The following is a 23,791-nucleotide window of genomic DNA, read 5'->3' as shown; positions in this document are numbered from 1 at the left end:
TGTCAGAAGTGGGCCAGGAGCAGGTCTACTGCCAGAAGGCTAAGGAGGGAATCTGAGGTGTGGAAGACACCCTTGAAGGGTGGGTCAGGTCATTTCAAGTCATGATCCCAAGTATCCACGATTTCTGTAGCAGGAGGTTCCCTCAACTTGCTGAAGCCAGATGGGACAAGGCCAAAAAAGAAAGGGATGAGAGCTAAATGGAGGTAGAAATTGGCCGAAGTGCCTTTGTCCTGTGGCTGGGACCACCTACTCTACAGAAAGATCAAACCTGGAGAAGAGGGCTCTCTTTCATCCTCACTTCCAGAGTCCCACTCCCTTACCTCAGGTTAGAAAATTGAAACTTAAGGAAGTGGGCTGAAGTAGATTGAGGTGGCTAAGTGGGTGAAAAGGAGAAGAGAACAAGAAGGCTTCCCAGAGCTTGTCAGCCCTCCTGAACCCATCTCCTCTTTCCTCCTCATCACAGTTGGTCCCCGAATGACCTCAGAGCCTCAATCCTTGCTGGTAGATCTGGGCTCAGATGCCATCTTCAGCTGTGCGTGGATCGGCAACCCGTCTCTGACCATTGTGTGGATGAAAAGGGGTTCTGGTGTGGTGAGTCCTCAGTCCAGGCTCCAGGATTTATGGCAGAAAATGGGACATAGATAGTGGAGCAGACAGGAGGGTTGGGGGGAGCAGTTAATCTCTGTAAAAAGCCAGGGGACCCAGAAAGAAGAGTTGGGTAATGGAGACCTGCCTGTACACATGTCACTTTGAACACACTATGTCCAGCGCAGTTTGCCCTAGCACTAGAAAGACTTCTAAACCACCCCCCCCCCGGATAAATTTACCCTTAGTCGCTGGGTAATGGTGGCACATCCTTTTAATCCCAGCACTTGGGATGCAGAGGCAGGCAGATCCCTATGAGTTGGAGGCCAGCCTGGTCTACAGACCAAGTTCCATGACAGCCAAGGCTACAAAAAGAAATCCCATCTCGGGGGTGAGGTAGGGGACCTCTCGCTTAATCTTAGCACTGTGCTTTGGGGACCGGCAGAAGCGCTTCCTTTCGGTGGTCTATTATTTCCTCACAGTTATAGCCCTGTTTCGGATGGTGTCATCACCCTCCTTTGATGGATGAGCCTCTGAGATAGTCAGCAACTGACCCATACCATGCAGGTATCTCATGCTGGAGCCGGAAATAGCTAGTGTCCAAGATAAGGTCATATCATCACCTCCAGCTATCTCCCAAGGGGATACTAAAAATGACTCAGAAAACCTGAATTCAAGAACCCTCCACATTCAGTTGTGGGGTAAATTTGCCCATGGGCAGCTGGGAGGTCACAGGAGGGTAGCATCCCTCTCTTCATATGAAGAAGCCCTTGGAGTCCCACACTCCTGCCACCTCCATGCTCTATGCCCACAGACCCGTATCTGGAAGGGGGTCTTCCATAGGTATGTGGGTCTCCTCTCAAAGTCTTAATGGCACTATCTTTCTCTTATCTCTCACTTCACCTGGGTGTTTACAGAGATGCTAGAGTCTGTGTCAGCAATCTACCCCCGGCAAAGGAAGCCTTCCCTTACTCTTTGTGTCTGATCCTCCTCCCTCCCCTTAGGTCCTGAGCAATGAAAAGACCCTGACCCTCAAATCTGTCCGCCAAGAGGATGCTGGGAAGTACGTGTGCCGGGCTGTGGTGCCCCGGGTTGGAGCTGGGGAGCGAGAGGTGACCTTGACTGTCAACGGTAAGGGCTCCAAGAAACACCACAGTGGAAGTGGGGAATGGGAAGGAAGAGATACAAGACATGTTGGTACCAGGTATTGTCCCCGAAGGGGAGGTCACTGACGCTAGGCCCTGTTGCTCCTATCTGTCTATAGACAGTACTCTGTCTAAGGAGGTAAAGGCAAGCTGTTACGTTTGTGGACACTCTCCTCCTTCTCAGTACCTTCAAAATCATCTCAGTCAAGGAGTGTGGTAGGTGATGAGTTTTATCCTCACCAAGAAAAAGAGGTCAGAGGTCCCAGGGTGACCATATTCCTTTCTCTACTTTTTGACCCACCTGACAAGGCCCATGGAGAGATTAAAGACACCCCTCTCACTCCTCATGATCCGCCACTTCCCATTGCATTACAGAGAGACACACCACGGTCTCCAGGGACCAAGCCTACGGGGTCTCCCTGAGGTCACGGAGCATGTCTTACACACAGCGAACGTCACCACAGCAGGAAAGTGTGCTCATAGCAGAAGTTCATTGACAGATGTGTCCGTGAAACACTGAAGGGTTGGGGGATATCAGACCAGACCTGGATGTTGGAATGGAGGTGGTAATAAAGAAGCTAGAACCCACTCAGGCCAGACTTAAGAAGACAGGCAGCAAGACAGACGTTGTAAGATCCCTGCACAGTGCACACTTGGTTATGCTCAGGAATCAGGGCTGCCGGTTTATAGGAGTAAGAAATGCAAAGGCCTAAACCCCCCCCTCCACCACCATGCACTGCTGTGTGCTGGTGACTGAGGTCTGCCTCAAATCAGAGACCTGAGCTTCAGGCCCTCGTGTGAGGCTTTAGGGTGCTGGCCGGAGAGCAGGGTGTGAGCCAAGTCCTGGAAATGAGCCAAAGTGACTATATTCAAGAAGCTCATCTATTCTCTTTTGCTCGACTACCACGACCAGCTTCATGCCTCCTCAGCACCCCTCCGCTGTCCCCATTACTCAGCTCCTGCGCAGTAGTTCCTCTTCTTCTGTCCTGGGAGGGGCAACTGCTGTAGAGAAATGGTCAGTCTACTCAGTCTACCCAGACTCCAGAGCATTCACACACTACCTTTCCCAGGCAGAACCCAGACTCCCAGGGCCTCCTGCCTTTCCTGTGTGTCCCCAGGATGCCACCAATAAATTGGCACTGCAGGGCTAAAAATAACAGCATCTGATCGCGCCTCAGTATATCCATGGCAACACAGGCTGCAGCCTTTTCCTGCCGAGCCAGTGTCTGACACTCCCCTCAGTACGCCAGGCCACAGTGAAATCGGCAGCCCTCCCCACTGCCCTCTCTGGGGAGGGCGCTGAGGAGCCAACATGCCGTGCTTATTGTCAGCTGTGACCTGAAGGCTAGGGACCCTCAGACACACACATGTTCATCAGAGTTCCCAAGCCTGGAGCTATTAACTGAGCATCGCTGTGTCTAGGGGAAAGGAGTATGTGAGGAGAAGGCTCACATACTGTTTTACTGTTGCTTTAAGACAAGCAGGCATTTCCTGATGAGAACTTTAAAAGACTTTTTGGGGAAATAATTCTTCCTTTTCTCCTGGGAAACACACGCACCTCAAAGGGACCCACATTCTAGCCTAGGTTCTGGCATCCAGCCAACATTTATTCTGTCCATTTTTTTTTTTTCTTTTCTCAGCCTGCATGTCTTTCCTAGGTTCCTAGGAGAACAACCAAAGGGATCGACAGGAGGAAGGAAACTGTCCCCTTGTTTATTTTGTGCTAGTCACAGTGAGACTGGGGCCTGGACAAAATGACCCAAAGGGAGGAACCTGCCAACTTCTGCTAGGGAGCTTGCCTGTCCTGCCTGCAGTTGGAGAACAGGTGGACCTGGGTGTCTAGGATGCAGCCATCTCCCACCACTCCTCCTGTGAGTGACAGCCAGTCCAGTGGCCTTGGAACATGAATTGGCACTGCTATGACTGGAGCTGGCTCAAGAGGGCATCAGGAAGAAGGGGGAGATGGGGTACCAATTACCCGTTGGTTTCCTTTATCCTAGTTTTTTTTTTCTTTCTTTCTTTCTTTCAAGAAGCCCATAAGCGCATGTATTTTTTGACAGCTTTTAGAGCCCTGTGAACCCCTTGGGGGATTCCTAGTTCCTGGGAAATGAAAGGAAAATATTTTTATGGTATCATCACTTCTTAGTTCAGCTGCAAAGCAAAGCATCCTCCATGTTTCACAGAATGTAGAGCCACTGTGGCTTGGGGCCAAGGGCTTCTTAGAGGTGAGGAACTCTAAGGAAGAAAGCAAGATTCAGCTCATCTTTAAAGCCTTCTGAGGGCAAAGCTCTTACCTTGAGATCACCCATGTCTTGTGCACTAGAGCTATCTCTATTCTGAACTCAGAAGCCAACTCTCCCAATACCTGTTTTCCCCATGGCTGAGAACTACTCATAGAAATGCAAATCTATTTTAATTAAGGTGGTTAATAAATAGCAATTATGTTTGCAGCAATTTTTGTTTTGTTCCCAGCATAATTTTGCCTCTTCTCAGGATCTCTCATTCTTAGCCACCTTTCCTCTGTTCTGAGGTCTAAATCCCAACCATCATTCCAAGGCCTGGGAACATGCAAGAAGATTTTCATTCCCACCCTCATTCTTCAGCCAGCCCGGCCTAGCCCAAGTTAGGTGTAGATAAGGGGCACGTAAATGGAAGAACCAATGAGACAGACTTCACTCCCAGTAACATCTCTTGGCTTGCCCAATGTGATGAGACTGGTCCTCAGAAGCTGACAGATCTCTCTGTATTTGTCCCTGACTCTGTCTCTGTCTCTGTCTCTCTCCTGATCTCCCTCCCCCACCCTCCCACCTCTTGCAAGCACACACACTTTGGGATAACACTGGGTCAGGTTTGGAGCTGTGTTTTCACCTGGCATGGCTGTATATGTGCAGAAAAACAAGACAGTAAACCACAGGCTCTTCTGAGACCTGTATGGGATTAAGGCTATGAGCTCTGCTTCCCCTTTGCAGGGTAATTCTCGCTCTTGGTGAAGGAACAGCACCACTTTTCCCTTCTTGGCCCAGCAGAGACATCAGTTTCTTAGGCAAGTGTGCCCTCTGCTGGACAGCTAAGAAATTCCTTGACTTTCAACAACAGAGGAAAGCTGGGTGGCATCCCTTCTGCTCTTCTTCCCTGCAATCTTCTCTCATAATGGTGCTTGCCTCCACTCCCTTCCCAAGCTCACCACCTTCTTTGCAAAGCACTCCCCATCTGCAGTCAGAGTTATTCTCTCTCCTCTGAAGCCAGTTGGTACTTTATCTGCACCGCTCCTGTGGTATGAACACTCACCACCTTGTATTAGATATTTATGTCCTCTGGAGAATTCTGTCTTGGAAGCATTCACTCGTGGTCCCTGGAGAGGTTTGTGACTGAATGCCTAATTTATCTCTGGGTCCCCTACCCTCGCACTCTGCCTTGCATGCACAGGCCTACTGTAGAGGTTAGGGGAGTGCTTGTCTTGGTTAATACACTTCTGAACCCATCGAAGAGGGTTCCAGCTGGGGCTTTGCCCTTCCTGCATTCCTAACATGATGTCATCTTCCCAACAGGACCCCCTATCATCTCCAGCACACAGACTCAGCATGCCCTCCATGGTGAGAAGGGACAGATCAAGTGTTTCATCCGGAGCACACCGCCTCCTGACCGCATTGTGAGTGCTCCAGGGAGGGAAGGTGATGAGGGCATGAGCCGTGCACTGACTTCTGGCACCCAGGGGTCACCTCTGCCAACACTTGGGCATGTACCCTGCAAATTAGTGCAAACCCTGGAGCTTCCCTTCTCCATGGGAGGAAATGATACCTATCTGTGTCTTGAGAATGTAACCTGAAGAGGAAATAGGGGGAGGCAGCCTCCCATCTCAGAACAGGCAAGCTTTACAGGTGTACCTGCCTCCAAGTGCTGGCATTGATGATTCGGACTGAATTAGGCCTCCTGAGTGCAGAGCGCAAGTGAAAACAGCAGGGGAGAATGACAACCCATTTCTTTTCTTTCCTGGGCTCAAAGCCAATGTGATAAAACTGTAAACTGGATGCAGTTTACTGTCAGAAACCCCTGAACCTCCCAAAAGCCTCCTCTTCCACTCTTCTCCTCCTGAAATCCAAGAGTTACTGTGCGCTTTCCAGATTGAAAATGACCATTGTATTAACCTTTCTTCCTCCAACCTCTCAGCCTCTAGGGTCAGACAGGCCACCCTCATTTACACCATGGTGTTTGCATTTCTTTTATTAAGAAAGACTTAAAGTTTTAAACTTGGTATCATTGTGTGAGTAGGATGTGGAGGTGGAGTGCATGTCATGGTGTGTGAGTGGAGATCAGAGGCCAACTTTGTGAAATCGGTTCTCTCCTTCCACATTTGTATAGGTTTTGGAGATCCAACTCAGGCCTTTGGGCTCCTGTGTCAAATGCCTTACCCACTAAGCCATCTTTTTAAATGCAAGAACCACCCCCAAAAGAAATCTGAAACTGGTTGCTGCTTCAGTATGAAAACAAAGAAAAAAAGGAGTGTTTTGTAGCACTTCTGAAGGAAAGTGTTATTTTAGTAATCCCTGGCCCCTATGTTGGGGCCTTAGTTACTTTGTATCACTGTAACAAAACACCAAAACCAAAGTAACTTACAAAAGAAAGCATTTAATTGCTCTTACAGTTCAAAGGCCTAGATAGAGTTCATGATGGCAGAGCAAGGGCATAAGGGCATAAAGGCAGGAACAGCTGAGAGCCCACATCTTGACATGGAAATAGGAGGCAGAGAGCACACTGGGAATAGCACTAGTGTGTTTGAAACTTCAAAGCCCACCACCCCCGACCCACCTCCTCCAAGAAGTCCACCTTTCTAATCCTTCTCAAACAGTTCCACCAATGTGGATCAAGTATTCATATGAGCCTATGGGAGCTATTCTCATTCAAACCATCACCGATGGTCTTACTAGAAGGCTGCCCAGAGGCCAACTCTGCAGTGAAACAGTGCTGCAAGGCTGTAGTTCAGCTGGGCACTGCTCAAACAGGAGCACATGTGTACCAGAGATGCTGCCTGGCAAACTAAGACACAGTTAGAGAATTATTGCTGTTAAATGTTGTCTCAGACATCTGGTTCATTTGCTGTCTGAAAGATCCACACAAAATTGCAAATAATTGCACATGGCAACTACAACCTATGTCTCCCCATTCACTCTTTAATTTTTTTAATTATAAATATAACTTATGGCCACTGTAAAAGACCCCCCTCAATCACCCTTGAGCATTTTTATACCATCTCTTTCCTTATAGCTATTTATTTCTAGGTTAGCAGTTCTCACTAGGTCTCCTAGAGGCATCTAGTAGTGTCTGGAGACCTTCCTGGTTGTCACAGTGGTCAAGGGTACTAGCCTTAGCGAATAGAACCAAGGAGGCCACAAATGCCCACAGCCAGAAAGAATCTGGCCCAGAGCAAGAAAAGCCAAGCTCTCACGTGTGCTTTCTGGCATCGAATATGGAGCAAGAGTCTAGACATGGTTGGCCCCAGTAAACAAAGGGAGATGGAGATGATGGAGCATACAATTTCAAACATACTCCTTTAAAAACAAGGTCCCCCAGACTGGGTGTGATGGGCCACACCATAGTCTCAACAGTGGAAGTCGAAAACAGGTGGATAAGCAGGTCAAGGTCCTCTTCTGTTACATTCAGAGTTGAAGAGCAGTGTAGTAATAACTCGCCTTAACAAACTGTTAAAGTCTCTCCATCTCAGCAAGGCTCAGCACCAGGGATCACTGGCAAGCAAGCCCAGACAGGCGGCCATGTGGAGGGCCCCAGTGCTGCCGCCAAGCCTCCCTCTTTATCCTAGAAAACATTCCCAATGCAGAGCTACGTAGGGTATCTTTCAGATATCCTTCAGATACCCTGTGTATCTGAAGGACATATCCTCTGAGGTGTCACCAACCTGTGTGGGTATGGATGTACACAGGCAGCAGAATATGTATCCACAAAGTGGGTGTGTGCTATATACTGGGATGCGCATGTACATGCAGTATGCGTGATGCACACGTGTAACAATGTGTGTCTACATTAGCATGTATGTGCACTGATATGCGTTCTTGGTGTGTGCGATGTGGTGTGAGTACACAGTGTGTCGTGCTATATTTATGTGTGCATGGTGGTGGAATTCAGCATCTCATGTGCTACTGGGTGTCATGATGCGTGTATGTATACGTATTTGAGGTATATGTATGGGTAGAATGCAGTCTGTGATGGGTGTCTATAAACATGTATGTATGTTTGCACAATGTAGTGTGTGATATGGGGTGGTGTACATATGGTGGGGTGGCATGTGTTCATTTGTCATGATACGTATTTATTTGTACTGTGGTACATACACTCATGTGCATTGTGATGTGCTATGGTGAATGAATACCTCTGAATACATGGTCTCTGTTGTATGCACATGGTCAAAAGTGCTTGTGGTGTGTGTGCTTGTGTACGTGTGTGTGCACACGATGTGTGATGTGTTGTACATGAATATTGATTTTCATAGTATGTGTCATAGTGTGTATATATACTGTATTTGCACGTGTTGCTATGTCTATGTGTATTGTTGAGTGTCTGTGTTCTATAATGTGCATGCGTGGGTGTGTGTTTAGTGTGGGACATGTGCATGCACACATATCACTGTGTACTCATGCTGATCGTATGTTTGGTATGGCCTATATGTTCCTATGGATAATGTGTTCCTGTGGGTGGTGTGTGTCGTGTGTTTTGGTTTGTATAGTGTGGCATATGTACGCAAGTACATGTGTTTATGTTGGTGGTGTGCGGCAGTGATTATGAACATGAGCCTAGCTATCTCAGCATCTTGTAGGGGTGACACCATGGTCCCCGTATGAACTCTCATAACCCTCCACGATCTGGCAGGCCTGGTCCTGGAAGGAGAACGTCCTGGAGTCAGGGACATCGGGGCGCTACACAGTGGAGACGGTGAGCACCGAGGAGGGTGTCATTTCCACACTGACCATCAGCAACATTGTACGTGCTGACTTCCAGACCATCTACAACTGTACAGCCTGGAACAGCTTCGGCTCCGACACAGAGATCATCCGACTCAAGGAACAAGGTGAGAACTGCCAGGGTGCCCAGGGGACCAGGGAATGCCTGTCAGATCCAAGAACGGGGCACAGTGCTCTTCCTCACTGCCACAAGCCTCACATAGCTACCTTCTGCAGCAAGGGGCACTAGCCCCACTAAGGGAGTGAGGACTACTCTGACTGGTGGCCTTGGAGGCTGTTCAGGAAAGGGTGCCCACAGAGCAAGCAGGGCTGATGGCAGTGATAAACACCGATGGCACTCAAAGACCCTGGCTTCCACATATTCTTCCTTTCCCCGAGGGCTCAGTCCTAATGCCCAAGGGCCCTCACTTGTGCTTAGACATGCTAAGGAACCTGGCCCAAACATGACAGAACAGCAGAAGTCCCAAGAATGGGCCAAAGCTAAAGCTGAAGGGCAGCACTGCCTATGTGAGGGCTGGGGGCTGGGCTCAGACCACAGCTGGACCATGGTAGCCTAGAGGAGACCCTGGCCAGTTCTGGTGCACAGGACAGCTGGATTTTGAGAGAGAGGAGGAAAGAGGAAGGAGGCTCACCTAACTGTGATCCTTGACTGTGACCTCATATGCCCAAAGCCCTAGCTCCTGAGCAGAGGCTAGGAACTTGGTCTCATGCCGAACATGGCAGTGTGTGCCTGAACTCTCAGTTACACAGTCGACTGAGGTAGCAGGGTCACTTGATCCTACACATTCAAGACCAGCCTGGGCAACACATCAAGCCCTCACTTCAGAAGGAACAGTAGAACTCCAGTCACCATTTAAAGTTCTCCAGCTCAGGCTACTAAAAGGAGAATGCCAGAAAGATGAGAGCTGGTCCAGAGACGCTCACTCGGCACATAGCACATTAGTTTCTGGATTGGGCTGCAGGCCTTCCCTCTGCTAGCCAGTGCTCTACCACAGGGTTCAGGGGTGGTGCTCAGCAGGCCTGGACCTCTGTATCAGAAATTGGAAGCCCAGCAAGTGGTCCCAGCTGGACCCCCCACAAAGCTTCAGTAAATCATGAGGTAGCTGTGATTGCACCTACAGATCAAAAGTCTCAGTGTCTCCAAACACCTCTTCCTAATAGGTGCTGCTTTGCATAACGCTTTGCATATAATTTGCATAACGCCATCCACACATCATCCAAACCTCCCTGGTCCCCTGTTGCCTACCCTCTTTGTCTTCCCCTTTGGGCCCTTACCCCTGTGCCCTCCTTTAGTAGTCCCACCCGCCCCTAAAACCTCTCCTCCAGGTTTGACTTTTCTCTCTGTCCCTACCCCTGCTCCGGAGGGGCAGGCTGAATGAACTCCAGTTCAGGTGGGGAATCCTGGATCTATGGAGCGGTCCCAGAGACAAGACAGAGAAGGGAATCCCCCTTCACCCCTCCAGGTGACCAATCCCGTCCCACCCCACCCTGGCCAGCCAGGCCCTGGCTGTGGACGCTTGCTTTATTTCCAAACAGGTTCGGAAATGAAGTCGGGAGCCGGGCTGGAAGCAGGTACGGAAGGAGCCGATGAGAACTGCCCGGGGTGGAGGGAGGGACTGGCTAGTAGGGGAGGGGCTCAAAAGGGGGCAGGGAGGCTGCTAAGTTCTCTTCCTCCCCGTGTCAAGGGCTTAGTGCAGTCAGAGCAGTGGGAGAGGGGCTCCCAGCAGCTGGAGTCCAGGGACCGCAGACACCTGCCTGATACCACAGCCTAGGGCTCCTTCCTCCCCAGGACACAGCTCTCGCTCTGCTCCCACCCTTTGTCCTCAGAAGCCCTGGTTCCCATCCCTGCCCCTTCCAGGCCCTTCTTAACTCTCCTCCTCAGCACATCACCAGTTCAACATTGCTCCCCAGGGCCCTGTGGCCCGTTCCATCCATGCTTGCTGGTTCATCGCCTTCCCAGCTCCCTGTATTCCCGCCATGGACATCATCTCATCACCAAGCCAAAGGTTGCTGGACACTGCCCCTCCAGGGCTCGCATGTCAAATCAGCCATCAAGCTCTCTCTAGGGGTTGATTTGTTCCATCTAGACAACTGTCCCCTTGTGCCCCCAGGCAGGACACCAGAGAGGAACAGCAGGGCTTAGTGAATCCTATGCTGCGGTGCTGGCCAAGGCCTGAGTGTCCTCTGTCTCAGTTCTGTGCCCACCCTGGTTGTCTGATCGCTATCACCGCTTTAATGAGCTACACTCGGGCCCGCATCCCCCACTCCCTGAATACACATGTTCTTCTCAGAGCGCCTAGATCACCACTGTCGCACAGAGGCCCTGTGGCCCATCCAGAGGCAGTATGCAATTATCTGCCCCTACATCTTCCGACCTCTAGAAGTCTAGGTCTTATGGAGGCACTGGCTCTCCCCTGTCTCTATTTCATACTTCTTTCCCCTTTGGTAGCTAAGTTCCCTCCCCTCCCCAGCCATGCCCAGTCTCCTTCCATGGGCAGAGAGAAGGTAAGAAAGACAGCCCCTGTGAGTCCTTCTCAAAAGAATGGTCTGCCCAGAAAGAAGTAGCCAGAAAAGGTGACCTAAGTCAAAATTTGAGAAGGCAGGAGAGGAAGAGACATTTTGGGACCTGGTAAGGGATGCCGCCTGGGGACCACCTGCTTTCACAGAACCCTTTTCCTCTGCCGCTGCCTACCCAAGATGCATACACCGCATGCTGTTAACAGTGCAAGAAAATGTGATTTACGGGGCACACAAGTCAGCAGTGACCATAATTCTGCTGCCTCGGCTCTCTGAGTTATGGACCAAAAGTTGAAACCTGGGGATGTTAAGAGAGCATGCCTTGGGTCTGAGATGAGCTGTGATACCTCTCAGTTTTCCCTGGGAAACTAAAGAGAGCGCTAAACCAAACACAGAACAAGGAAATGTAAATCTCAGAACTAATGAGGTTTAACCAGGAACGCCTGTTTGTCAAAGCCAGCTTGGCTAAGATAACATCTTTTTACTCAGACGTGATTTCTGAGCACAACCCCCGAACAGTTCTCCTTTCAGTCCTTGTGATTTGCCATTTTTATCTCCTCTTGGTCACCTCCAGTCACGTCTACAGTGGTCTCCGCCACTAGTAGGTAGGTAACAATAGAATTCATGTGTGAATCCTAGGGTGGTATGACACCAGGTCTGCCTAGCAGGTGCCCCTCACGTCATAGCAACAGCTTGGGAAACCAGAATTTCAGCGTGTCTTTCTCTTCAGTAAACAGGGGTAAGGGTGGCAGAGCACTCACTCAGTATGTATGAAACCTGAGTTTCATTCCCAAGACAGCCAAAGAAAAAAAGAAAAGGAAAGAACCATGACGCTGTAACCACAGATCCAGAACAAACACCTCGCCTCCTGCAGGTCATCTAAGCTGCCCTGATGAATGTGGGTGGAGCGGGAGCTCAGGCATTCAGGGGCATTTTTCTCTCTGTTAAGTCTTCTGTCTGTTACTGTCCTCGCCACACACAAAGTAACCGGAACACATACTTGAAGAGGGCTGGGCATCTGCCCCAAGACCTTTCCCACATTCTCTCACCTAAAAAGCCCATCACAGCAGCATCTGAAGGCACACTGTTGCTACTTCATTTGACAGATAAGAGACAAGGAGTAAGATGCTCGGAAGGTGTGATGAAGCAAGGGGAACAGCGGGCCAGCAGCCTGGAGGATGCCATGTGACACAGAAAACAGGGCAGGATGGGGTTGGGATGAGATGGAGGAGGCCTGGATTGAACTAGCCATTGTGTGTGTCCTTGAAATAGTCACTTGACTTCTCTGGGTTTCAGTGTCTTTACCAAATGAGAGGCTTGAGTTCGTTTATAACCCAGTCTCAGCCAGCCTCAGAATTTCCCAGAGCTGATAGACTGCTCAGGGCCTAGAATCATGTGCTTGGGGCCCATATACATCCATAGAAGGGGCAGGGCACTTTGGAAAACCTGTCTCCCTGCCCCACATCATCATCTACCACTCCTGCCCGTCTGGCAAGGGCCAGAGACAGACTGGGGAATGAGCAAGGGTGAGGAGTTCTGGGCCCTTCATGGCTGGAACAGGTGGCAGATGCTGAAGGACTGGCCTTGAAAGAGTGTAGTGGCTCTGAGCAGGCCAGAGGGGGAAGCTGCCTCACAGCTGAAACCCCTGAGAACTGGTTGTCTGTATGTACCCTCCCTGTACCACAGAAAGGGAAGTGAGGAAGGAACTAGACAAACAAGGGCAGGAACCATCCCCTTTTTTTTTTTTTTTTCTAAAGAAAAGCCATGGACTTATGACTCACCAGCCACTGCATGTATTATAGACCCCTTCTGTAATGCTGAAGAGAGCTAAATTAGACTAGCCTCGTCCTACATCTCCAGTTTTCCTCTCCCCTGGCTCTCCACAGTCTGTTCTAGCATCTACTCCTTCCCCTGGCTCCTCCCTACTCTCCACCAACCCTAATGTCCTCTATCCGGTCTCAACATTCCTATCCAGGGCTGACTCCTATTGGACTGTCTGTGCCTGCCCAGGCCCCACGAAGGCATTCCCAAGAGGGGCCCGAATGGCAGTGGTCTGGCCCCAGCTTTGTGGGGGCTGCACCGAAGGGACTGGGTGGGGTCCTAGCAGGAGCGTAGGTTTCCTTTGTCTCTCATCAACTTTGTCTGTTTCTTTCCCGCAGAGTCTGTGCCAATGGCCGTCATCATCGGGGTGGCCGTAGGAGCTGGGGTGGCCTTCCTCGTCCTAATGGCAACCATTGTGGCCTTCTGCTGTGCCCGTTCCCAGAGAAGTACGGGAGGGAGACCCGGGATCTCAGGGAGGGGGACAGAGAAAAAGGCCAGGCTTAGACTGCCCAGGAGAGCAAGTAAGCAGGAATGCAACGAACAGGGGCCATAACAGTGTTGTGAGCTCCTGGGGCAGGGATGGGTGTGATGTATTTATTAGTATGCACCTGGAGGGTGTCTGGCAGAAAGTGGGAACTCGACTGAGGCTGAACCGAACTCAACCAGCCTCCATCTAGCAGGGCAGGCCAGTAGTGCTTTGGGTTGGACACATAACACAGAGTTGTTATTTGGGATGTATAAAAAAAAAATCTCAGAGGGAACAGTATAGTCTGACCCTCTTTGGCTCTATAAGATGGCAAGCTTAACCTGAAAAGCAAGTCACCCACACAGGGCAAAAAGGCGTGTGAGAAGTTGCCCTGGACAGACTTTTAAAGATCTGTTATCTTTGGTAATACAGCTCTAGTGCCAGCACTCTTCTTAAAGAATTTATGTACATTGGGTTTCTGGACTGGGCTCAGCTCTGGAGTTACATGTGATTGGCAGGAGTAAGGGAAAAGTAGGATGGCAGAGAGAAGTCAAAGACAGAAATGCAACCTTCAACTCTGTGACCCTGGGCAAGTCACATGTATTTAAGGCCTCAGGATGGCATGCCTTATGACCCCAACCAACTCTGATCTTCTGGGATCAGAATGCACTGAGTCAACAAGACAGTTTGTGACTGCCTAACACCCTTTACTTGCTTGGAAGGAAGCCACTGATTCCCCTCACGTAATCACCACTCCCAGCTAAGCAACCTTACCATCTTGTGACTACCTAGCAAGATGACCTTGGAATTTCCCTTGCTGCCTTTCCATGGAAATGAAAGGAGAGGGTATTTCAGCAAGATTTGTCAAACAGGCTGCTCCTGTAGGCCCAGGGAGCCCGTGTACTCCTGGGCTAAAAGAGCTTAAGTTCTTTTTAACATTAAGGTTTTTGGTCCTATAAATGGAGAGCTCAAATGCAGCTAGAGATGGACAGTGAAGACTTCTCAAAGGGAGCGGGGATCGAGGGTGACAGAGCCTAGCTAAGTGAGGTAGAGGGATGGATGAGGATGACCTCTCCAACCACAGGAGATACTGAGGAAGCTGGGATGCCAGCATGGATAGCCTCTAAGGCCCATCCAGCTAACAGTAGCTCTCTACAAAAGTTCTATGGATGGGGGCCAGCAAAACTGAAAAGTCAGAGTCTGAGGGGCGGTTAAATCCGGAGGTAGGGTGGGGAAAGGGGTGACAGCAGAGGGCTGTGGGGCAGTTGACGTTTCTTGCCTTAAGATGAAAACTGAGTGGTTTTGTTTGTTTGTTTGTTTTTGTTTTGTCTACACTTTCCTATCTTATGTCAGATCTCAAAGGGGTTGTATCAGCCAAAAATGATATCCGAGTGGAGATTGTTCACAAGGAGCCAGCTTCTGGTCGGGAGGCTGAAGATCACACCGCCATCAAGCAGCTGATGGTAAGAATGCTGCCCATGCCCCACTCTACCCTAGGGACAGAGACTTCTTGATGTCCTTCCTACTGCTGGGAGGCAGTGCGGCCAGGCAAACCCCTCTGCCCCGATGAGCCGGTCACACACTCAGCCAATGAATGTTTTCGCATCTGTGAAGTGATGTGGGAGATCCAAAGACACCTATGATGCAGTTCCTGACCTGGATCCTGACTACTGAGTAGGGAAAGAACCTGTGCTTAAATTTATATGTGCAGCTACATACAGCCTTACACACGAGGGAAGGGGGATATTATAGATACGTGATGTATTTTTTTCCCTCTTCACCCTTCACACACACACATACTCATGCACACACACATCTGCAGGAAGCACCAATTTCTTTTTGGGAACTGGATAGCCACCAGAAGAAAATGCAAAACTTCTCCAACGGCACCAAACTGGCACCACCTCTTTTTGATCCTCCTTTCAAAGACCAGAATGGTCCCTACTTTCTATTCGGAAGCCTAGTCGACAGTGCCAGAAGCTCGTAGAACACGTTATAGCAGGTGGCAATGTCTGAAAACAGTGACAAGAGAGCACGGAATAAAAGACATGGGCTCCTCTGAGCCCCAGTGACCCTATCTATGAAATGGATATGAACACCCTAATATGCAGGGTCATCATCAGGATAACAGGGATAACAACCTGAGTACATATGGGGTAAAATGGAGTTTTCCCTGGACATCTGTGCCGGGTTTGGTCCCATAATCCCCAGATACCCAAACCTGAGGATGTGCAAGTCTCTGGTATAAAATAGTATGTAACATTTACACAGACTCTAACCACATCCGTTCACATACATAAACCATCTCCATTTATACTATGTAATATGATGTAAATGCTATGTAAACAATTACTGTACCGTTATTGCTTAAGGACTAATGGCAAGTAAAATACGCACATTCGGTACAGGCAATTTTCCCTAAATCTTTTTGGTCCATGGTTGGCTGAATCTGCTGTGTGGAATCCAGGAATTCGGAGACCTGCCTGCAAGAACCCAGGAATTGCTAACTACTGTGTTGCTCTAAATCCACCCACTAGATGGGGAGCAACTGCTGCCTTATTCGTTCCTTGCAGAGGCTCACAAATGTTTGATGAGAGGAACTGACTTTTCTCTATGCTACACTTTCTCTGCTCAATTGATTTTCAGAGTCTGTCGATTCTGCTTCAAAAATATGTCTCAAATATGTGTCCTACTTTCCTCCTTAGTCACTTATTTTGTCCTTATTTTGGGCCTTCCTATTGCCCCCTAGCACACTGCGGCAACCCTGTAATGGAACTTGGCTTTGTCACTTGTCACAATCCATCCTCTGTGGCTCTGTTAAAAAAAAAAATGTCATTCTGAAACACAAATCTGGTATCCCACACTTGTAACCCCGACATTCAAGTGGCAGAAACACACAGTAGTATCTCTGTGACCTTAAGGCAAGTCTGAACTAGCTAAGGAGACTTTATCTCAAACTAAATAAAATATTAAATGTAAACCTAGCCCCGTGATAATCTGCTGAAGTCCCCCAGCGGCTTCCACGTCTACAGGATGAAGTCCAGCCATCCAATGTGTCATCAGGCCCTTTGCTGCAAGGCACCTGCCAGTCTTTCCAGTTCCATCTTCCAGCCAAACACATCTGGCCTTCCAGACACACCAGGAGCTGCTGATTCCTTCCTGGCCTGAGAGTCCTTTATACATCAAAGACCCACATTCCCTCTCCCTGTTGACTTGTCTGCTGAATTTCACATCCTGTAGTAAGAACTGGTTCAAATGTCATCCACACTGGCAGGCTGTGCGCTTTTTGCTCAACTCACTCCCTATGAACCTCTTTCACAGCCCACTGCTGGATATAGAATCCTCTCCAGATACTCCAGAGCTTCTCAAGGGCAAAGGTCATGTATTTCCCGGGGGAAACCTCTCTAACACAGTGCCTGACATAGCAGAGCGTTTCTTCGTACAGGAGGGCAGCCCCACCCCATACCTGAGAAGGAAATGATACTACTTAAGCTTCATCAGGTTTACCTCTCATCCTTAATGGGGCCTTTTAGGTCTCTCCCAAGGAGGCTTTTTTTTTTTTTTCTCTCAAAGTCATAACCTCAGGAAGAGGGCAGGTGTGCCTGAGTATTTTGGGCAGAGCAGAGGGGATAATTCGGCAGAAGGGACTTGCTGAGGCTCTCTGTAACGAGTCTCCCGTGGAAAGATATTCACTGGTCCCCTTCCTCCACACTGGGAGATCTTATACCCTATGATCTGGGAAATACTCCATCATCAAGGGGAAGTAACCTTAGACATTATATCTGGTGAGAAAGAACAACAACAATCTAGGTGGAACCGGAACATTTACTGAAAAAGCAAAGGAAAAAAAATAATGCAATTGGTGAGGGAATTTAACACGATGAAAGCACGCTGGCCTATTCTTTGGGCCTCCAAGACTGAGATGCAACAGAGACCAACAAAACACCCTGCTCAGAGAGTTGGGTTGGAGCCTGAGTGCCAGAGTGCCACAGCAGGCATGGTGTGCCTTATGTGTGAGGGAAGCATCTCCATGATCCCTGATCACTTTATACAGTCACTGCACACTGTTGAAGCTCTGCCCTGATCCTACACCTAACCATTACTCATTCATTCACAAACTCTAAGCGCTGCACTCACCCTGGCCAGAAGCATTCTGGTCAGTGACCACAATATGCAAGGCCCTAACACCAAGGTGTGGTGGGGATTAAAAGAGACTGAAGCCTTTCCCCTAAGGCTGTTTGGCATATGTCAAGGAAGACAGTTTTCCGGTTCATTTGAGTCACTGCTGTGAGAAAAGGTGTGACCTGTTTATTCAGCTTTATGTTGCTATGACAGAACACTGAGAAAATCAAGGTTGCAGGGATGACCCGGTTGAGATGGTTGTCTTGACACACAAACGTGAGGTCTTGAGTTCAACTCTCTCAGAACTCAGGTGAAAAAAGCATACATCAGTAATCCCAGTCTCCAGGAGGTAGAGACAGGAATATCCCTTGGGCTCACTGACTGGTGCTCACTTTCCAGCCAGCCTAGCTAAACTGATGAGCTCTGGGCTCAGAAACCCTGTCTCAAAAAATTAGATGAAGCATGATTTTAAAAGATACCCAACGTCAACCTCTGGCCTAAACACACATGTGCTCTCACACACACACACACACACACACACACACAACTTATTCACACAGAGCTGTGCATACAACACACACAAGAAGAAGAAGAAGAAGAAGAAGAAGAAGAAGAAGAAGAAGAAGAAGAAGAAGAAGAAGAAGAAGAAGAAAGGCATACTGACTTATACCTCTAATCCCAAGGCTCTGAAGCTCAAACAGGAGAATTGCCATAAATCAACTTGAGCTACAAAGTGAGTTTTATCTCTAAGCAGCAACAACAAAAACCAACACTGGTGAGATGATTCAGAAGGTAAAAGCCAGGGATACTCAGACAATCTGAGTCCAAACCCCAGAACCAGGAGGAAAAGAGAGAACCAATTCCTAAAAATTGTCACTTGATGTCCACACACACCCTGTGACATGCATATATATAATTGCATGTGCACATATACAGAGAGATTAATTAATTAATTAAAAAATAAAATGAAAGTTTTTTTTCAAAGATGTATTTATTATTTATATCGTATTCTGCCTGCATATGTGCCTGCATGTCAGAAGAGGGCACCAGAGCTTATTACAGATGGTTATGAGCTACCATGTGGTTGCTGGGAATTGAACTCAGGACCTCTGGAAGAACAACCAGTGCTCTTAACCTCTAAGCCATCTCTCCAGCCTAGAAGAACAGTTTATTTTTATTTTTGCTTTTTAAATTTTGGCTCATGGTTTCATTTCATGTTCCTGCAATCCTGAGGCCTTCAGACCCTCATCAAGGAAGAACACTGCAGCAATAGCATGCAGCAAGCAGAGAAGACTGTCTACCTTATGTTGTCCAGGAAGCAAAGAGAGACAAGATGGTGCAGGATTCCAGTGGCCTCTTCTAGGGTACACCTCCAGTGGCCTCAGTTCCTTCTACTAAGCACTACCTCCTAATAGTGCCACATGATGGGGTACCAAGCCTTGAACAAATGGCCTTTGGGGGGATAGTTCAGATCCAAACCATAGCACTCATGTTGCCAGCATCTCAACTCAGATTCCTTCCAACATCCTGGCTCTGGTTGAAGGACTGCCCTAAAGAGCCTGCTCTATAGTGTTGATGTTCTGCAGGTACTTACTTTCCTCAGGTAGATCTCGCTCATGGTCAGCGCTCTATCTCACTGAGTCTTATTTGGCCTATACAAGACTCTTGGTGCAGGGCCTAACCAGCAGTTTTCGACAAATATTCAGATGAGAAGTCTGGAGAAGGTGTTCCTGGGAGAAAACAAGGTCCGATGGAAGAAAACAAGGTCCTGTCACAGTTATACCGATGCCTCCTCTACCCTCCCCCTTCTGTCTCTGTCCTGGGATGGGGGTATCCAGAACCCCCATCTAGAGATCTAGAATTGTATCCAACTCTTTCACATGCCTTTCTGCAGTCCAGGCCATGCAGGAGACATGTATGGTATTCCTTGGAACTCATTTCTTCATCTTCTCCTGGGAGGAGGTGGAGTTGAGCCCACCTACATTTTTGGGTTGTAGATGGATCGGGGTGAGTTCCAGCAAGACTCGGTGCTGAAGCAGCTAGAGGTCCTCAAAGAAGAGGAGAAAGAGTTTCAGAACCTGAAGGTAAGAGTAGCTACAGTAGGTCTGAACTACAGAGATGATGGCCCCACCTACCCTTTACCCAAACAAAGAACCAAACAGAATGGAAGGGCCCAAGGCCAGCCTGGGGACAGGTGTCACTGTCTAAGGGAAAGGGACTGAAAGTAGTTGTTCTCTTTGCCCCAACACTGAGTTAAGGCTGGATTCCTACAATTCTCTCCCACAGTCTTGTAACAAATAGATTTGAAAAGCCAGTATTCATGTTCTGGACAAATGCACAAAATTAATTAAAGGCTGCTTTTCAAATGATCTTAAATCGCCCACATGTAAACCAGGTCTGGAACACCGTCACCGTCCCTCCTGACAAGTGGGCACCTGCCAGGCTCTGCTAGCATCCCTGCCATGCTAACCCTTTCTGTATCCAGTACTCTTCCTCCCCAATCCTTCCCTCCCTCTGTGCCTCCCCTGTGCAAAGCCAGACTGGTCAGCCTAGCCAGTGAAAGCTCCCTGGTGAAACGCCTCTTGTTCTTGCCTACTCAGGACCCCACCAATGGCTACTACAGCGTCAACACTTTCAAAGAGCACCACTCAACTCCAACCATCTCCCTGTCCAGCTGCCAGCCAGACCTGCGACCTACAGGCAAACAGCGTGTACCCACAGGCATGTCCTTCACCAACATCTACAGTACCTTGAGTGGCCAGAGCCGCCTCTACGACTATGGACAGAGGTTCGTGTTGGGCATGGGGAGCTCTTCCATTGAGCTTTGTGAGCGAGAGTTTCAGAGGGGCTCCCTCAGCGATAGCAGCTCCTTCCTGGACACGCAGTGTGACAGCAGCGTCAGCAGCAGCGGCAAGCAGGACGGCTACGTGCAGTTCGATAAGGCCAGCAAGGCTTCTGCCTCCTCTTCCCACCATTCCCAGTCCTCTTCCCAGAACTCCGACCCCAGTCGACCCCTGCAGCGGCGGATGCAGACTCACGTCTGAAGATCACACACTGTGGTGGGGATGGGCCAGGGAGGAGGACAGGGCACATTCTCGTTCTCTGCGGACTGGGGCTGCTTTGCAGAGGACCCTAGAACTGGCCGCCTCCAGGGTGGCCTCTGTGCACCTCTGTTACCACCTTCCTTCGAAGCTCTAATTAAGCACAAATCTGGCTCCCAGATGGGAAACGAAGAGGATGCGGCTGAGTGCGTAGTGCTCAGGGCTGGATACCTTTGTCTCTTGCTCTTCCCTAAAGGTCTTTCAACCACCTTGTCCTCGCACAGGCACCAGGGGCAGCTAGAACTTTGCTTTTAGGAAACTGCCGTCCACTCTCCTAGCCCCTCTTGCTGCCCATAAGCCATCCCGGGTGCCTGCGTTCCTTACAGCCTTGAGGAACAGAGGATTTCTTCCCAGCACTGAGCTGCTCCAGAGCCCCCCAGCTTCCCCACTGTGCATAGCCCGTACCACAGAGGCAGAGGGCTGAGAAATGACCCTGACCTAAGGAGCATCTGCCTGGGAGCCCACCCCCAGTGTGTTTGGTGTTTGTGTCTATATTCTTGCAGTTCTGTTCTTGGATTTGATGCCTCTGGGCCTGGTGGTGGGATTGGCCCATCAGAGTCTAGCGTCCTCAGAGCTGAGGAAGGGAAGGAAGGAGAGTGTGAATGCCTGGAGACCACCTTGCCCAACACACCCTGTGCCAGGCTGTGCAATTCAGAGCCCTCACCCTCACCCCTGCTTTGTGTTCTCCCCTCCTTCCCACAACACAATCAAGCTAATATAAGGAGTACAAGAACTTCTCTGGTCAGGGTCTGTTGGACAGTTATTGCAGAGTGCTTCCTGGGAGATGTGGTTTTGAGGGGGCTGAAATGCAGGCTGGAGGATGAGGCAGACTTTTTTCAGCTGCTGAAAACAAGGAACAATTATTCGTTCTCCAGGAGACAGGACTCTGTGTGCAAGAGGGACAGTTTTTTCTGCACCTCTCCCTCCCATCACTCCGCACCTAAGAATAAACGTTAGGGCCATTACCCCCATCAAACCTGTTCTGTGCTTTTGTCTCCAAATGGCCACAGGAAGACCCCTGTGGGACGTCTGGATTTTTACTTGTTTGGTTGTTGTTTTGTTTTGTTCTGGTCTGTTTTGTTGCCATTCTTCACATCAGTTTTTCCCAGGCAGGGAAGGTCATTGTTGGGGCTAGTTGTGATCATAATAGAACCTACAAGTTAACTCTTTGCTTGTGGATGAAGTCAGCCAAAACAAATAGACAAACAAATAACAAACAAAAACAAGTCTTGCCAAACTCAATTCTTGCCAAATACAGCTAAGTCAATACCATGAGTCTGGGCACTGGCCAGATCCTTCTAGCCTTTTATCTCAGTAATATTCTGCAAGGGAGTCTCCCTACACTTCAGATACAAGAAGCAGGCCATCTTGAAAGACTATAGACCACCACCAACACTCTAAAACCCAAATATAGGATTCAAAAAGAAAAAAGAAAAACAATCTCAGCACACTTGTCGGAGTAGAAAAATAAATATCATCATAGCAGGCAGGATGGATACATAAATTAGTGTTCTAGTACAGGGAATGGGGTTCAAACGGAACTCTGAAGAACCCAAATTGTTCCTAAGGGTGGGAGGTCCTCACCAGCTCCTGACTCTTCTTCTGAAACCTTTTTTTGGAGGTCCTTACCCACCATGAGATTCTTCATCATCAAGTTTGTGCGCCCTCCGTACTCTGTTTCCTTGGGTGGTCCTGCCCTTATGCCTGGCCTTTATAGCTACTTCACTCAGAGCACCTTCCTGCTTTAATTCTGTTTCCCAATGCTTCCAAACTTCCTCAAAAAATTGTCTCAGAGGAGACAATTATAAAGGATGAAGAGACAGCACCAAGGTGACCACGATCAGACTGTGTGATGCCCATGTACCAACATAGCAAGAACGGCAGAGGAAATAGGCCAGCCATACAGTGTTTGTGAGAGAGTAGAGCATGGGCAGAAAACTGCACAGTCTTGTGTAGGGGAAACTCCCTCCACTTCAGGTTTGGGGTGAGGGTGGGCAATCTGGAGCATTGAGGAGCCCAAATGGCTTTCACACCGCTCAGTTGTCTCCTTGCTGGCTCTCACAGGAGTGGAGGCAGAGAAAAAATAGAAAAAAGAAGGGAGGGCTCTGAATCCCCTACAGTGAGTGTTTTCCTGTGTGGTTAACATGAGCACTCTACACTTGCATTTTACTGAATTCTCTCAATTTGATAAAGCATCCTTACTTGGCTTTTGGTTTGGGAGTTTTGGTTTGTTTCTGTTTGTTTGTTTGTTTGTTTGTTTTCAAGACAGGGTTTCTCTGTGTAGCCCTGGCTGCCTTGGAACTCAATTTGTAGACCAGGCTGGCCTTGAACTCACAGAGATCAGCCTGCCTCTGCTTCCCATGTGCTGGAATTAAATGTGTGTGCCACTACCTCCCAGCCAAATCCTCATGTTTTACATATGTGGAAATGAGGCTTAAAGAATCCAAAAGGCTTGCTCAAGACCATGGAGATAATAGGAAACAAATGTAAGATTTCAACACACATCACTTCCAGTACGCGATATCTCTATGCCAGCCATAGTGCAAGCTCCAAGTCAACCTCTCTAGAGTACTGGTGGAAGTGTCTAACCATAAAGACTGACTGACCATGTGCTACTCAAGAGCAGGCTGGACAAGGACAAGCCACTGCTCCATGAAGGAGGCAGGCCCTCACCCTCCATCTTAAGTCCCAGATGACCTGGAAAGACCACAGACTGGCCGAAAAACAAAGCCATTCTGTGTGTCACTCCCCCCTATGCAGGCCAGGATCCAGTTTCCTGATAGCTGGGACTTCATTATCAGCCCACAGTCACTGGACAGGAGCCCAGTTTCTAATTCTCAGGCTCAATATCAGTCTGCAAAGGCCAGGGTTATTTCCACCACCCTTCAACTTCCACAGAATAGGAAGTGCTTTCGAATAAAGAGCTAAAACGCCACACCAAATCTATTTCTGAGAAGCCTGTTGAAACAAGTCATTGTGAAGCACAGGCCTAGAAACCACCTTTGAGTTTCAGGAATGCTGAGGTCAAGGAAATGAGATCAACAAAGTGGTGCAGACAAACCT

At 48.9% G+C, this 23,791-nt stretch overlaps 1 protein-coding gene across 3 annotated transcripts in view; it reads left to right on the top strand.

The window, feature by feature from the left end:
• The window catches only part of Kirrel3 (kirre like nephrin family adhesion molecule 3), a 545,774-nt gene extending 522,824 nt beyond the window's left edge, over positions 1-22,950 (top strand). The window contains exons 9-17 of one of the 3 annotated variants that reach the window (XM_055601294.1): positions 464-591; positions 1,590-1,716; positions 5,279-5,379; positions 8,610-8,808; positions 10,238-10,273; positions 13,378-13,485; positions 14,859-14,968; positions 19,625-19,711; positions 20,228-22,950. In XM_055601294.1, coding sequence (XP_055457269.1) covers positions 464-591; positions 1,590-1,716; positions 5,279-5,379; positions 8,610-8,808; positions 10,238-10,273; positions 13,378-13,485; positions 14,859-14,968; positions 19,625-19,711; positions 20,228-20,671 — 1,340 coding nt within the window. In that variant the 3' untranslated portion in view covers positions 20,672-22,950. The remainder of the gene's footprint in view (positions 1-463; positions 592-1,589; positions 1,717-5,278; positions 5,380-8,609; positions 8,809-10,237; positions 10,274-13,377; positions 13,486-14,858; positions 14,969-19,624; positions 19,712-20,227) is intronic. The other 2 variants (XM_055601295.1, XM_055601297.1) reach the window with 2 other exon arrangements.
• Positions 22,951-23,791: the final 841 nt, after the last annotated feature.

This window comes from Psammomys obesus, unplaced genomic scaffold (assembly GCF_907164565.1).
Source record: "Psammomys obesus unplaced genomic scaffold, mPsaObe1.curated_primary_1811, whole genome shotgun sequence".
In the NCBI taxonomy this organism is placed as follows: domain Eukaryota; kingdom Metazoa; phylum Chordata; class Mammalia; order Rodentia; family Muridae; genus Psammomys; species Psammomys obesus.
Note: the sequence above shows the minus strand (reverse complement) of the source record. Positions and strands in the feature narration are given on the sequence as shown.